This window comes from Mercenaria mercenaria, chromosome 9 (assembly GCF_021730395.1).
Source record: "Mercenaria mercenaria strain notata chromosome 9, MADL_Memer_1, whole genome shotgun sequence".
Taxonomy (NCBI): Eukaryota; Metazoa; Mollusca; class Bivalvia; order Venerida; family Veneridae; genus Mercenaria; species Mercenaria mercenaria.
In genome coordinates this window covers 77,175,899-77,189,110 of record NC_069369.1, presented here as the reverse complement: position 1 = coordinate 77,189,110, position 13,212 = coordinate 77,175,899, and the positions used below count along the sequence as shown (strand labels likewise).

General features: G+C 32.6%; 2 protein-coding genes across 2 annotated transcripts; one reads left to right on the top strand and one right to left on the bottom strand.

Annotated features, from left to right (window-relative positions):
• Positions 1 to 406: 406 nt before the first annotated feature.
• On the top strand, positions 407 to 6,848 carry LOC128559601 (sodium- and chloride-dependent GABA transporter 1-like). The gene is made up of 6 exons (XM_053551793.1): positions 407 to 542; positions 1,036 to 1,176; positions 1,617 to 1,713; positions 2,610 to 2,689; positions 3,251 to 3,421; positions 3,902 to 6,848. The coding sequence occupies exons 1-6, from the start codon at positions 474 to 476 to the stop codon at positions 4,112 to 4,114; spliced, it is 771 nt and encodes a 256-aa protein (XP_053407768.1). The 5' UTR covers positions 407 to 473; the 3' UTR covers positions 4,115 to 6,848.
• A 1,384-nt stretch (positions 6,849 to 8,232) lies between these two features.
• LOC123547529 (uncharacterized) lies at positions 8,233 to 13,212 on the bottom strand. Its single transcript, XM_053550663.1, has 4 exons — positions 13,186 to 13,212; positions 11,912 to 12,194; positions 11,465 to 11,647; positions 8,233 to 10,665 (listed from the first exon to the last, which is right to left on the bottom strand). The coding sequence occupies exons 1-4, from the start codon at positions 13,210 to 13,212 to the stop codon at positions 10,469 to 10,471; spliced, it is 690 nt and encodes a 229-aa protein (XP_053406638.1). The 3' UTR covers positions 8,233 to 10,468.

Here is a 13,212-nt window from a genome sequence, read left to right as displayed (position 1 = left end):
TGTCACCCACATTTCAAGGCTTATCTTAAAAACAAGAAAGTAAGTCAGTAGGTCACATTCATGTCACTGAAAGTCAGTTTTAGATTTTACTGACTCATTGCAGAAGAGCCCTAGTTTCGTATTTCCGTGTCACAGACTTAATTTCGGTTGCTGGCTCTGGTTCTTGACCAAGAGGCTAGCAAAGTTCTAAAAACGTAACCTTTCTATATATGTAAGATGCGAGTTAATAAAGAAAAAAATCCTAGTCATTAGAAATATATGAAATTGAAAATATCTTCAGTATAAGAAACCAGAAAGATTTTTCCGCAAATTATATAAAAACTAATGTAGAATTTCCTTAAGTTATGTTAAGTATTTCCTTTTAGCCATATGTTTTACTTCAAGAGTTTAATCAAACTTGTGGTATCCATAATTATCATTTTTATCCAGGACTGCCATTCTTGTTCATTGCAATACCGACAACATTTGAACGTATGGAGTTGTCTCCCGTAATCGGATTCTTCTTGTTTATCTGCATTTTCCTGTTCGGGCTTCATCACCAGGTAAAAAAATCTTGTTACAGACTATAATAGTCTTAAATACCGTATTTTATAGTTCTAAGAATAGAATCGCTGTGCAGAACAAATTGCAGTGAACATGCACACGTGGGTGAGGCTTTTGTATTTTGATTTATTATCGGCTAATGGTTTAAATGAATAAAATAAATTGGTTGTCATTGGCAACCAAAAACTACGTCACTTAACTTTCTAATTAAAGAACAAATCACGAGTTGTAAAATTTTCCCGGTACACACAGTTATGCCTGCATTTATCAGAACTGGTCCCGAATGTAATACAAGATTTTAAGTGTTTTAACTTCCATACATAATATTTTTGGAACAGTTTGAAAAGAAGAATTTCCTTCTTCTGATATGACTTGATCAAATGCCTGCATATGATATTTAATTGTACATATAGCGACATAACAGTCTGTAGTAAATAACCATGCTGAAAACTGCTAGAAATACCCTAAAAAATAGAAATTATTGTATTTCAGGCTATTCATCTCATTGCGATATGGGAAAACCTTCTTCCATCTACACCAAAATTCATCATGTCTTATTTCCGCAGACGAGAATTCCTCGTGGCCGCCGCGTGCGGTGTTTCCTTTCTACTGTCTATCTCATATGCGATACAAGTAAGTTAGTTTATGCCTATTAAACAAGGTTGCGGACGTACTTGCATAATTCTCGTTTAGAACTGTCAAAAATATTCTTCGGAAAATATTAAAGATTGCCTTCTCTGTCATAAAGTGACATACGCAATCCGAATGATGCGACAAAGCCTTAAAAGCGCTACCAAAGATAAGCCATAGACATTTTGAAGACTTTATCGTTCCAGATCCAAATTCATGCTAAAGCTTTATTTGTCATTTATAATATAGATTTCGTTTAAATGACAATCGACATTTCAACATATGAAAACCAAGAAATTCGTTGTTATTTCACTATACAAAGTTCAGGTTTATACTACGGCATACCAGTTCGTTATCACGAATTGAATTATTACCAAACCGCATCACACCACCATACTATTGTTCTTCATTGTTAGAGTACATTTCTACATTTTATTTTGCAGGGAGGTATCCACCTGTATGCTATTGTGAATGACTATGTGGACCGTCTGATATTTACGATGATCATAATTTCATCTGTACCATTTATTGTCGGTTACAGTGAGTATAAAGCTAACTTCATGTGATTTACTCTTGGTAATAGGGAATAGATATCCGTGTGTACCATTTATTGTCGGTTGTAGTAAGTACATATTGACCTGTACCATATTCTCGCTTACAGTGGGTTTCTTCAGTCCGTACCATTTATTGTCGGTTGTAGTAAGTACACAGTGATCTGTACCATATTGTCGGTTACAGTGGGTTTATTCAATCTGTACCATTTATTGTCGGTTAAAGTGAGTATATGTCAATCTGTACCATTTGTTGTTGGTAACCGTTAATATATATGGATGTCTACTATTTATTGTCGGAAACAGAGAGTAGATATCGATCTCTAACGTGTATTATCGCGTTCACATTGAGTGCGATTTTTGATATATTGTTTCCTACAATAAGTTGATATGATATTCATTAGTTTTATAAATGTTGTTAAATATTTGGCTACAATGAGTATATACTTATACCAAATGTTGATTTTATGCTAAAATTCGGATGATATATATATAATGTAGAGACTAAGAGCTATCAATAGTCATGTTTTGCATTGGAACAGTAAAACATAACATATGGAATTGTTCTATTAATGATTATACTGTTGAAACTCGATATCTCGGACTCCTCTATCTCAATTTCGAAGATATATATCGAAGACATTTTCAAATCCCGACCCGTCGAATTTCGGTTATCTCGAAGTCAAACGCTCGATCCCTTGGAATTCGAGTTACCGAGTTTCAGCTGTAATTTCTTTTGTTAAGAAGTTAAATATTCATGAGTTAATAATAGTGAATTGACGTACACCGTGGTGCAATTTGGCATCTAAAGTAACTTATGTGCACGACTATGAATAATGTATTCTTCCTTGTTTTATTACTATTCTCTTTCACAATATTCTTCAGTTAAACAAGAAGTGCTGTACATCCCTATAGAGAGAGCGTTTATGAGTTTATGGTATGGTCTTGCAGCGTTAATTTCATCAGTAAGTGTTGGTATCTTGTTGCTAAGTAATTACTTAACGCTACAGTCATGGAATAACTCAGTTATTTAAGGCCCCTAATGCTGTTAGTTATACGTAAAACAGAAAAAGCGACTATCCATATAGAGAAATTGAAAGAGAAATTGAATGATTACATGGTTATATATGCACAACTTTCTATGTTGCACACGAAAATTTACGTACAGAGCCATAAAGCGAGGTTATTGACAACATTGAATGTTATAGAACACTTTACTGAGGTGATCAAGTATTCAACCCTCAGTCAAGTACATGTTCTAATTTGAACTAATTATGAAAAAGATATACGAATATTCTAAATATCCTATGAAATGTTGGCTTTTCAAAAAGTTCATTTTTTCAAAGACTGGGGTTAGGGATCTGTAGCCGGAGAAGGGAGAGAACCAAATGTCAAGTCTGTAACTACAAAAACACTATTAAATTATTGGTACTTCTCTCATCAAATATTTGTAAAAATGCAGGTCTTTGCGTAAGATTCGGTGTAACGGAAATTACCAGACTGTGTTATACATGTGATATTTGCAGGTGTTGTTGGTATATTACTTTGCTGTGTACGTGTACCCGACCCCAGTTGTTGGGTATGAACAGAGATGGGCGGAAACTCTTGGCTGGGTCATTGCTGTTGCACCAATCGCCATCTGTCTTGTTCTGGGTGCCGTTCATGCCGTTTTCAAACAAAAGGGAACAATAAAACAGGTAGAGCTCATAACTTGCTTTTCTAGGTAAAACTTTGTATATTAAAATGCTTTAATACAGTCGGTCAATATGCTTTCTACATTTAAGTACCCTATGCGGAATGAAAGTTTGATATAAAATACTTTATAACATGCGATTTCATATATTCATTTCTTCAAGAACGCACGATGCATTACTGCTAAAAGAGAATTGATAGTAACGGCGTTGTTACATATTAAAAATTTGAAACTAACACTTGTCATATTTTTGCATTAAATTATTCAGAAAATCCCCTCTACCAATATCTAAGCGGCAATGCCTTCATCTGCACAATTTACCAGTGATATATATTTCTTCGTATGGTTGTTTTAGCAAACATATTAATATTTCAACCACGAAGCAAAGATTAAGTGACAGTTTTAACGGAAACTAATAAACTGACAGACAGTTTATCTATTTTACATAAAAAATGTTATCTTTCTGTCTCATTACCGTTTTCAGAGACTTATTCAGTCCCTAAGGTCTGAATCATTTAATGCTGCCGAGTCAAGTAACGAGTATACATCCGCTGAAACCGGAGACACCATGCTACAAAATACGCATACAACAGAGGAACCAGCAACCGACAAACCGGAAGAAGAACCAGTCTACGAGAAAACGGAAACGGAAGTGTTTATACAGCCGACAGATGAAATTGATCCTGTAAACGTTTGATCAATATTCTTAGAAATTTAATTATTCTAGATGGATACACGATAAGAGGGACCTAACTGCAGTAATGGGCTTTTGTGAATAGCACATTGGTATTCATTTTATTGGTATTCATTATATTCTGTCGTATGATACCAAAAGGTGGATTGAAAAAGAAAACAGTGCAATATTACTGATGGAGGCAAAATTTGTGGTGCTGGTTTTGAAAATATATAATATGTGTTCTTTGTGTTGTAAGATAATTGGAAACTTCATGTAAAGCATCACCCATTCGTTCATTTTTCAAAATCTAGCCGCAAACTTCATTTATCAGTATATTTTGGGCCACTTGACAATTGGTTGGTGTTATGAATGTCCTATTTCAAACAGAATAGTTTGAAGCATTACGTGGTTGTGAATGGTACTTTTTATATATACTGTAACAGAAAGTGGGATCAGAAGAAGGTCGTTTCAGGTGGGTATATGCTTATGTTGTGGTTATCTCGTTCTTGCATACCGAACGAGGGAGTCCAGCACTTTCACTGATGCTGAAACATATCCGGAGTGTAAAATGAGCAGTGTAAGATGGCTCTCGTACTTTTCCCTTTAGTATTTTTCTCATACAAAAAGCTTACTTTAACCGTTTTCTTTGAAACATAATGACGTCATTCTTGTTTTCGGACGTTGATTTTATATTTATCATTGTTTGATGAAAATGGTATGCAAGGAAAAGATTCTATCACTGTATATGGGAATTTCGGGCGGTTGAGTAACTGTTTACGCTATAACTCGACAACGCTTCCTGCTGTCAAAGCAGGTACCTTGGAGCCGGTTAGACCTATCTGCAACTAATATTATGGAATTTCAAGGGAGACGAATAATCACTGATTTAAAATGGATATCATGTCGTTTTACTGTTTAACTGTTTTATGTTTTAGTGCAAATGAAATGTATCGATTTCTCGGCATAGCGTGTGTATAAATATTGGCAATTATCTTTCTGTTGTAAGATATCATTCTTAAATGTCTCCAGTTTGTAATTACTGAAAAACTATCATTTTGCCGTTCCATGAGAAAGTGTATTAGTGACATGATATAATTATTGCATGTTATTTGTGTTGTCACTGCAGCCATAATTGCAAAGCACAAATGCACCATGAAAAAACAGAGGTATTTAGATAAAAGGCGCATTATGAAACAAAAACTACACAGTTATCTAAATTTTCAAATGGATGGTGTTTAATAAAGTTAGTTATACGCATAATTTGTCAGGATATCCGCCATTTTGGACAAATGTTTCTTCTAGTATTTCTTTTTAACAAAATTATGACAAAAATTGATACTAAGTAATTAAAATATGGCTAATAATGTACGATTTGATGAAACAGATTCTGACTGACACTTGCCTAAAGTTAATGTAGTAGGGGTCGGTAATTTCAATTATCTATTAAAGCAGATCATGTTGGTTCTGATATTTTTCTGTCTGATAAATATAATGATAGAAAAGTGTTCAAAATAGCACTTTATATTATCTAGGAAGTATAAATTAAAACAAAAAGAACTACATATATCAAAATTCAACAGTTTTTAAAGATTTTTTTCTAAATATATCTCTTAGATTCACGGTGACAACGACATTTTTTCCATTTTGAAGCATTTTTGTTTGTCACTAAAGCAGCAAAACATTTTTAAAATCTTAACATCTATGCTTGTATGGTACTGATATCACCTTGTTATCCATAGTAACCTGTAAGACCTTTTAACATTAAGTGGGATATGATATGTTTTATAAAGTACCCTTTTTTCAATTTTACTTAATTTCAGAAATGCTTAGTGGGTGAAAAAAAATAAAAACGAGTACGGTGACCTGTGCTTTTTTTGCCCTTGCTTATGTTCTTCAAGCTCACAGAGTACGAACTGATCCTTCAACCTTATATATATAAATGTCACTTCTCTAAATGCCATGTGTGACTTACTTAAACACACTGTAAGTCTTGAAAAAGTGAAGGTAATTGCTTCAAATTTTCAGATTTTAAAGTTAAATTTGAATTTGAATTTTGAATTTTTGTCACTAATACAGGTTTTTTCATGGAACGGTAGATATATATTTGGTGATCATGAAGTTATAATTTTTTTTTCATTGTACCATTGCATTAGATGGCAATAAAATGCCTTTGAAATATTTCTTGATCATGTGAATAAGCTTTAACTCATTTCCTAATTATTGTTTGATACCTCATTTCGTTAAGTCTGACAGATATTTATTTAGTGCGAATAGGAAAAAATGAAGTTTGATGTAAAACGTTATCTCTTTTTGTGCATTTAATGGGACCGAAAGCAAAGCTGGGCTTATATAATTTGCAAACATTCGAATAAAATATGTCAAAAAAGCTTTCATAATCCTTATTTTAGAAAGCTGATCTGCGTCACTAAATAATTTTCTCAATGAAAACTATTTCTTAAATCTCTTCATGGGCAACCTGACGTCATAATGTGTGAAATTAAGTGGATAAAAACAGTCCACGGTTAAAAATAGCAAAAAGAAATAAGCAAACGAACTGAATTTAATTTTTATTAAAATTTTAACAACAAAAACTTTGACAAATTCAAGTATTGATGACATCAGAATGAAGAAAAAATTCAATGAAATAAAACAAGATAAGAATGTTTGTACAAAATTAATTATTCTGTCAATTCAGCATTTATACTTTGACTTTAAAATAAAAAGCCTATTTGACAAAATAAATGTACAAATTAGATTTCATGTGTTAATAGTTTATTCAGTCCATCTTTTCACGGGATTTTTTTTAAATGAAGATATAAGACCTTGGCATTGAACTTACAAAGCAGCATGAGTGATCACGCCATGTTTACAAGTTTTTATTCAAAAGTTGGTGGGAGATCTATATATAAGTTTTAAATGGTGTATACCACTTCCACACAGAATCTACTTCAAACGTGTATTTTCAAAGGTCTATATAACATTTATTGTAACCTTTAACGTCTCCTATTTAATTAATGCATATGATTCTAAATAAACAATGTTTTACCCTACAGCCCAAAAATAAATTTCTTTGTACCCAAGTTTTCTATAGCCGCCAATGGTAATAGGTCGACCATCAATATGCTATATGTGACTCAAAAAATGTAAGATTTTTATATCGATAAGTCGACAATACTGAACAAATCATGCATAGGCTAAAACATGTCACTCACATGCAGTACGCTTCTTCAAATTGTATGTTGCAATTGTGCACGAGTGCAGTTATGATCGATGACGTAATAATGACGTTTTCGAAAAATAAATAAAATTTATCATAGAAAAAGCAATATACAGAGAGCAATCATTAATAGATGAGTTTTACACCAAATGACACTGATTTAATTTGGGTTTTACGGCACACCAACATGATAGAGATTATATGGCGCCAAACAGGACTAAAGTTTGATTTCATATCACAGCTACATCAAACTAAAAAGATGAGGTATGGAATCAAAATCAAGATGGACTGTCAACATTGAAAAAAGTAAAAAGAAGTTACAGTTACTAAACCCAACATTAATTATGTTTCGCTTTAGCACTGGACAGGTTGAAACACTTTCATTACAGCGTAATTTTAAACTAAAACAAGCAACATCGTGTTAATTCAGGTGTGTTTAAGTTATTATTATTTTTCATTCTTGCTAAAGAAAAGCATTTAAAACTGCATCCAATATTAGCGTCTTCTAGCTGCCTGATTCATAAGGTTTCATACTAAATGTGGATTTTTGCAAATCTCATAACAAATATAGTTTCCAAAATTTCCAACTGTCAACCGTTAACAGAACCGTTCATGTCTTCAAGGTGTAAGGAATGGCCGAAAAGTTAAAAAGAACTTGCTTAAAATGTTTTTCCTGTATTTAAGTTCATCATTAGCATTTCCAAAGCAACAATTACATGTATTTGTATTTCATAAGTGTGCTTAGTTACAATTTATTTAAAACACCATAAGAAACGCAACGCAGTTTTAAACAAATATTAAGAGAAATATTAAATTACAAAAATATTTCATTAAATCCATAATTAATGAAATCGTTAATAAATATTAATTTTTGAACAACATTAAAATGAGTAAAAGTATCTGATTAAACTCTACAGCACCTTGCATTTTAATAATAACAATAATAGAATAACTTTATCTAACAAGGATAACACAATTGGCTATAGCCAGTCTAACATACGGTCCTCTAAAATTCTGTTCTTAGCATGTAACCTAGAACATGAATTAAATTAACGTATTTTGAACAAACTAATCCTTAATGGCAAAATGGCAAAAAACATCATGTAGTAGTATAAAGGGAATTCAATTTCTAGGCAACATCAGAGCTAAAAGTATATACATGTTGTTCAAGAATAATGTTATTTGTAATCCGCGCACCAAAACCCTAAAAACTCCTATATGAGAAATGTACAGGAAAACGTTGGATTACATTTAAAACGCAGCAATAGTGTAAATTAATTATTTATTATTACAGAAATAGACGAAAGAAAACATAACAAATTATATAAAAATGTCAACACTACAAAGACAATAACACTTAGTGATAAGACAAAAAAGAAGAAAAAATGAAGAAAACAAAGAGAAAAGTATGTTGTGACAGGATTTTGTATGCGAATTAGAAAACAACACCATAAAGTATAATTTACTGAGGAACAAACGATAGAAATTGTGTAAATTATAATGAATACACTATTTTAAAATGCAATTAAAATGATACTTTTATGGAATTTACAATGTGTGAGAACTCACGAATGAGAAGAATGTAAGGTGTACAAATGCAAACAAAATGTGGATGGTATTAAGGATGATGGTAGTTATTAAGAATTGTATGCACAAATCAGGAAATATGGAAAGGAATAGGCAAAACAGCACCCTCTCCTTTGGGTTATCCTACACCTAGCGCTGGATATTAATGCCTTACATGGTTCACCCAGACGAGCTGCACAGAGAGGCTCAAATTGATGTCATAATTTATTACTTCAAACATAATACATGCCATCCAAATGAGGCTTGTTTACAATTTTACACCCGGAGCCTTTACTAGCAAATATGGAAACGTATGTTGGATAAATAATTAACTTTCAATGCAGTTCATACTGAGTTAAAACATGTTTTTACTTCGCTGAGAATATGATACTGTCACTTTTAATAATTATCCTAGCCGCACATTGTTGAAGTTTAGACAAGCTGTCTTTGTTGTAGGTAGATGTACCACCCCATCTGACACAGTTATAATCAAAAAGTGGAAGATTGTGTGACTTATTATATACAGTTCAAGATTCATTTTGAACATCTGAGTAGGTCCTACATAAAGCATTGATACACAGTTTATAAACTTGTTTTTCCAATGGCGTTAAGAACAATTCTATATTGTATCATAATTCATAAAGTGAAATACTAGCATTAATTCAAATGCGCAAAGAAAAAATATTTTAAAAAAATGTAAAAGCCGAATTATTTTACACAATAATACTAGATTTTGTAAACAAATTCTCTAACAAAACCTCGTCGACATGGATCATACTATATATACGATATACACTATTGCACATACCAAATTATGCAACTATACAATGCCAAGTAAATGTCGTGATTATATTTACAAACAAAAATGCACCACAAATTTAACGACCGTATTACAGGTCAAAAATAAATAAGCAAGTTTCAAACTGTAAGAAGTATGTACATGACATCTCAGTTTAAAACTGATTGTCTCACAGCATAACATATATATGTTAGATTGAAAAATCACAAACTTTGATCAAGCAACCTGCTATGACCAAAGGACCATCTGTGCCAATTTAAGAATTTACTGAAGCTTTAGATGACCAATACAGTTTAAAAAATGAAATTGACAAACTTAGCGATTTCTGTTTTGTTTCCTTCAAGAACAGTTATCTTCTATACTTATTTTATTTAAAACAGAAATACTGTGATAACAAAAATGTTACTTAATATTGTTGAAACCACAGACAGATATTTGAGAAATTGCAAAGTCTGCATGAAATTCAAATCATAATATTTACTCCATTTAGAGACTTTCAATTGATATGCCACATACACATTTTGAAATTCTTTTTAAAACATATAGAATTAATTTCGGAAATGTAGTAGTGATGAATAATGGATCAAAATGTTCATAAGGTTACACATTTTAAAATATTGATGATAGCAAAGATTCACTTTAGCCAGATGGTCCTTTAAAACTTGACGACCGTTGAGGCAAGACGTTTCCATCATGCCAAAAGGAGTGTCCACTCGCAACAGCAATAGACTCAGGTATATTTATCTTACTGCCAAATATGTTACAAATGTACTACAACCAAAGTGCAAGACAGTTAGTGCTTTGGTATGAAGCGCGCGAAGAGTGAGTTTTTCTTGAACATGCATTCACAACCGACGTGCAAGGGTTGTTCATAAATTTCCCAGTCATCCACAACTACATTTTGTCCGTTCTTAATCACCATTCGACATCCATCTGTCCTCCGTTTCAACATTTGGATATTTTTCACTATTGGCCGACACTTACCATGTGCTGGAAGAGATCAAAGAAAAAGTAAATTCAGTGAATTTATATACCCCGCCGAAAAGGTTGTTTTGTGAATTAGAGGACTATATTTTAAGATATATTTTTATTTCCGGATATGTCTATGGATTTTAAAACAATTAAAAGGTAATGACTATGCAGTTACTGAAGAGATAATGATAAAAGATGTGCATGCACCATCACTCTGCGGTGATCTATGTTCATTTTGAATTCCATGAAGATCCATCAATGGATCACTTTTATGTGTAAATTAATGGAATGTGAAAGAATTATTTGGCAATAACTCTGAAGTTACTGCAGTTGTCCTGACGACAGTTGCGCGTACACCACCGCGCTATAGAGCTCTACAGTCGAAAAAAAACTATTTGTAACCAAATCAATGGGAAGACTCCGCTTTTATTTGTCAATGGGGATAATATCATAAGCCATAAGCTGCTAATTAAAAATTATGTGAGGTTTGGTGATTCTAGCTCAAATATATCTCAATCATAAGCAGTTTCAATTTCGGTCGTACGCAAACACGCACTGACGAATGGACAAAAAGCCAGGCGGACAATGCCACAAAGTTATATTCTTCCACCTTTGGCGGGGGATTACAAAGAAGTAGCAGGGCAATCATAAAGAATTCAAGACTGCCTATAAACCGGTTTATGTGACGAAATGTAATAAAACACAAAAAGTGACACAAAGTATTCGAGAAAATCATTGTAGATATAATTATATTCAAAGGATAGTGAATAAAGATATATATAATGCTAAGACCAAAGTATTATATTTAGACTAATACCTGTATTTTGCACTTGGAAGCAGTCACAGTCTGACTCATCACACGTTATTTCGTTTGTGTAACGTGGAAACATGTCTTCCGGAAATTGCGTCGTCATTGCACATTCGGAACACATGTGCAGGTATCCAGTTCCGGTTGGACTTCCGCGTTGATGGCAATATTCAGTTCTGGACTGTACAGCACCTTCAAACATGAATCTCTAGATACAGCAAGTGTAAATGGAAATGGGAATATAAACACTAAGAAAAATAAGGATGCTCTCAGCGGTTACTAATGGAAATAACCGATTTCGGAGACAACACTAATACTGAAAGCGACAAAATTATAATAATTACACTTTAACCATGTTAACTCAATCTAAATCTACCAAAAGAATTGTAGACATAAAAGTAAAATATATTTGTTAAAGTGGTTTTATCATAAATTACACTGACATCAAGTCCTTACCTATTGTGTCTCTTTTAATTCGTCTGTTAGATAGTCGGAATTCTTTGATCTCATCTATATCATGTCCAATCCCGAGGAGTTGTTTCAACTGTTGTTTTGTAACCTCTCTCCTTTTCAGTATATCATCAAGCTGGTCTGCAAAACCATCAGCTGAGGTTTTACTGTGGTTGTATGTATCGTTTTTGCTATGAAGATCTTTTAATACGGAGTCATACCAAGTCTGATATGTTGTCAAGTCTCTGACGAATTGGGACTTTTGCCGGTTATTACCATGGTGATGATTCTACAAGGATATAGTTTTTGTTTCATTATACATAGGGAAAAAACACGTCTTTACGTATCGCGGTTACTGCAGAGTTTGTGTCCATTTTTGGGAATATGCGGGTACCACAAGAAAAAACCCAGCCGGGTCTGGGAAAAGCGCTATGGTGGCACCCTTATATTTTTAAAAAAGCAATACACGTACAGTTAAATGTATTCACTTCATTAGTTTGGGTTGTCACGTAATATGTTTCTTTCTTTTTTTAATGTTCTTAGCTATATTTCCTGTATCCTGTAAAACATTCTTTGAGCAAATACTGCATAGAATGTTAAACAAAATTGTTTTATGCTTACAGATCAAATTTTTATTCTTATAAAAAAATGCAGTTTTCTTTAAATCACTCTTATAAAGATACACAAATACTAGTATTATCTTTTTGACATCAACATACCAAAACTGATAACGTATGATCCTTTTAATACTTCATCGGTCCTTTTAATTTTCAAAATATTGCCTTAAAAACTAGCAAAGCAAATTTAAATGAGAATACATTTGACAGTGGATGTTTAGACGGGGTTCTTCAACTCCATAAAATCGCAGTATCAACTATTTTCAACAAAATACAACTTTCAAAGTATAAAGTGGAATAAAAACAAATTTGAAATTTCTAAGATTACACATATCACGAAAAAGATAATTACATAGAAAAAAAAGTAAACAGTAAAATTTAATAAGCATTTTTATGAGAAATAAGTATAGATATGCCAGATTTTGATAAATGGATGTTTAAAACAGACATTAAGTTAAACTTGTCAATCGCAAATACTACATATCGTCACACTATGGGCAGAAAAATGGATGTGTGTTTTTGCACTTACTCCATGTTTGCGCTGAGTTAAAAATATAAGGGACAATGTTAGAAAAAACTAAAAGTTTCATGTCATATGAGATATTAATATACTTATGACATTAACAAGTCCTGTTTTAGAATAGTAAGGGCCGTAACGAATACTGGCATTGTAGATCCACCGTCCTTCAT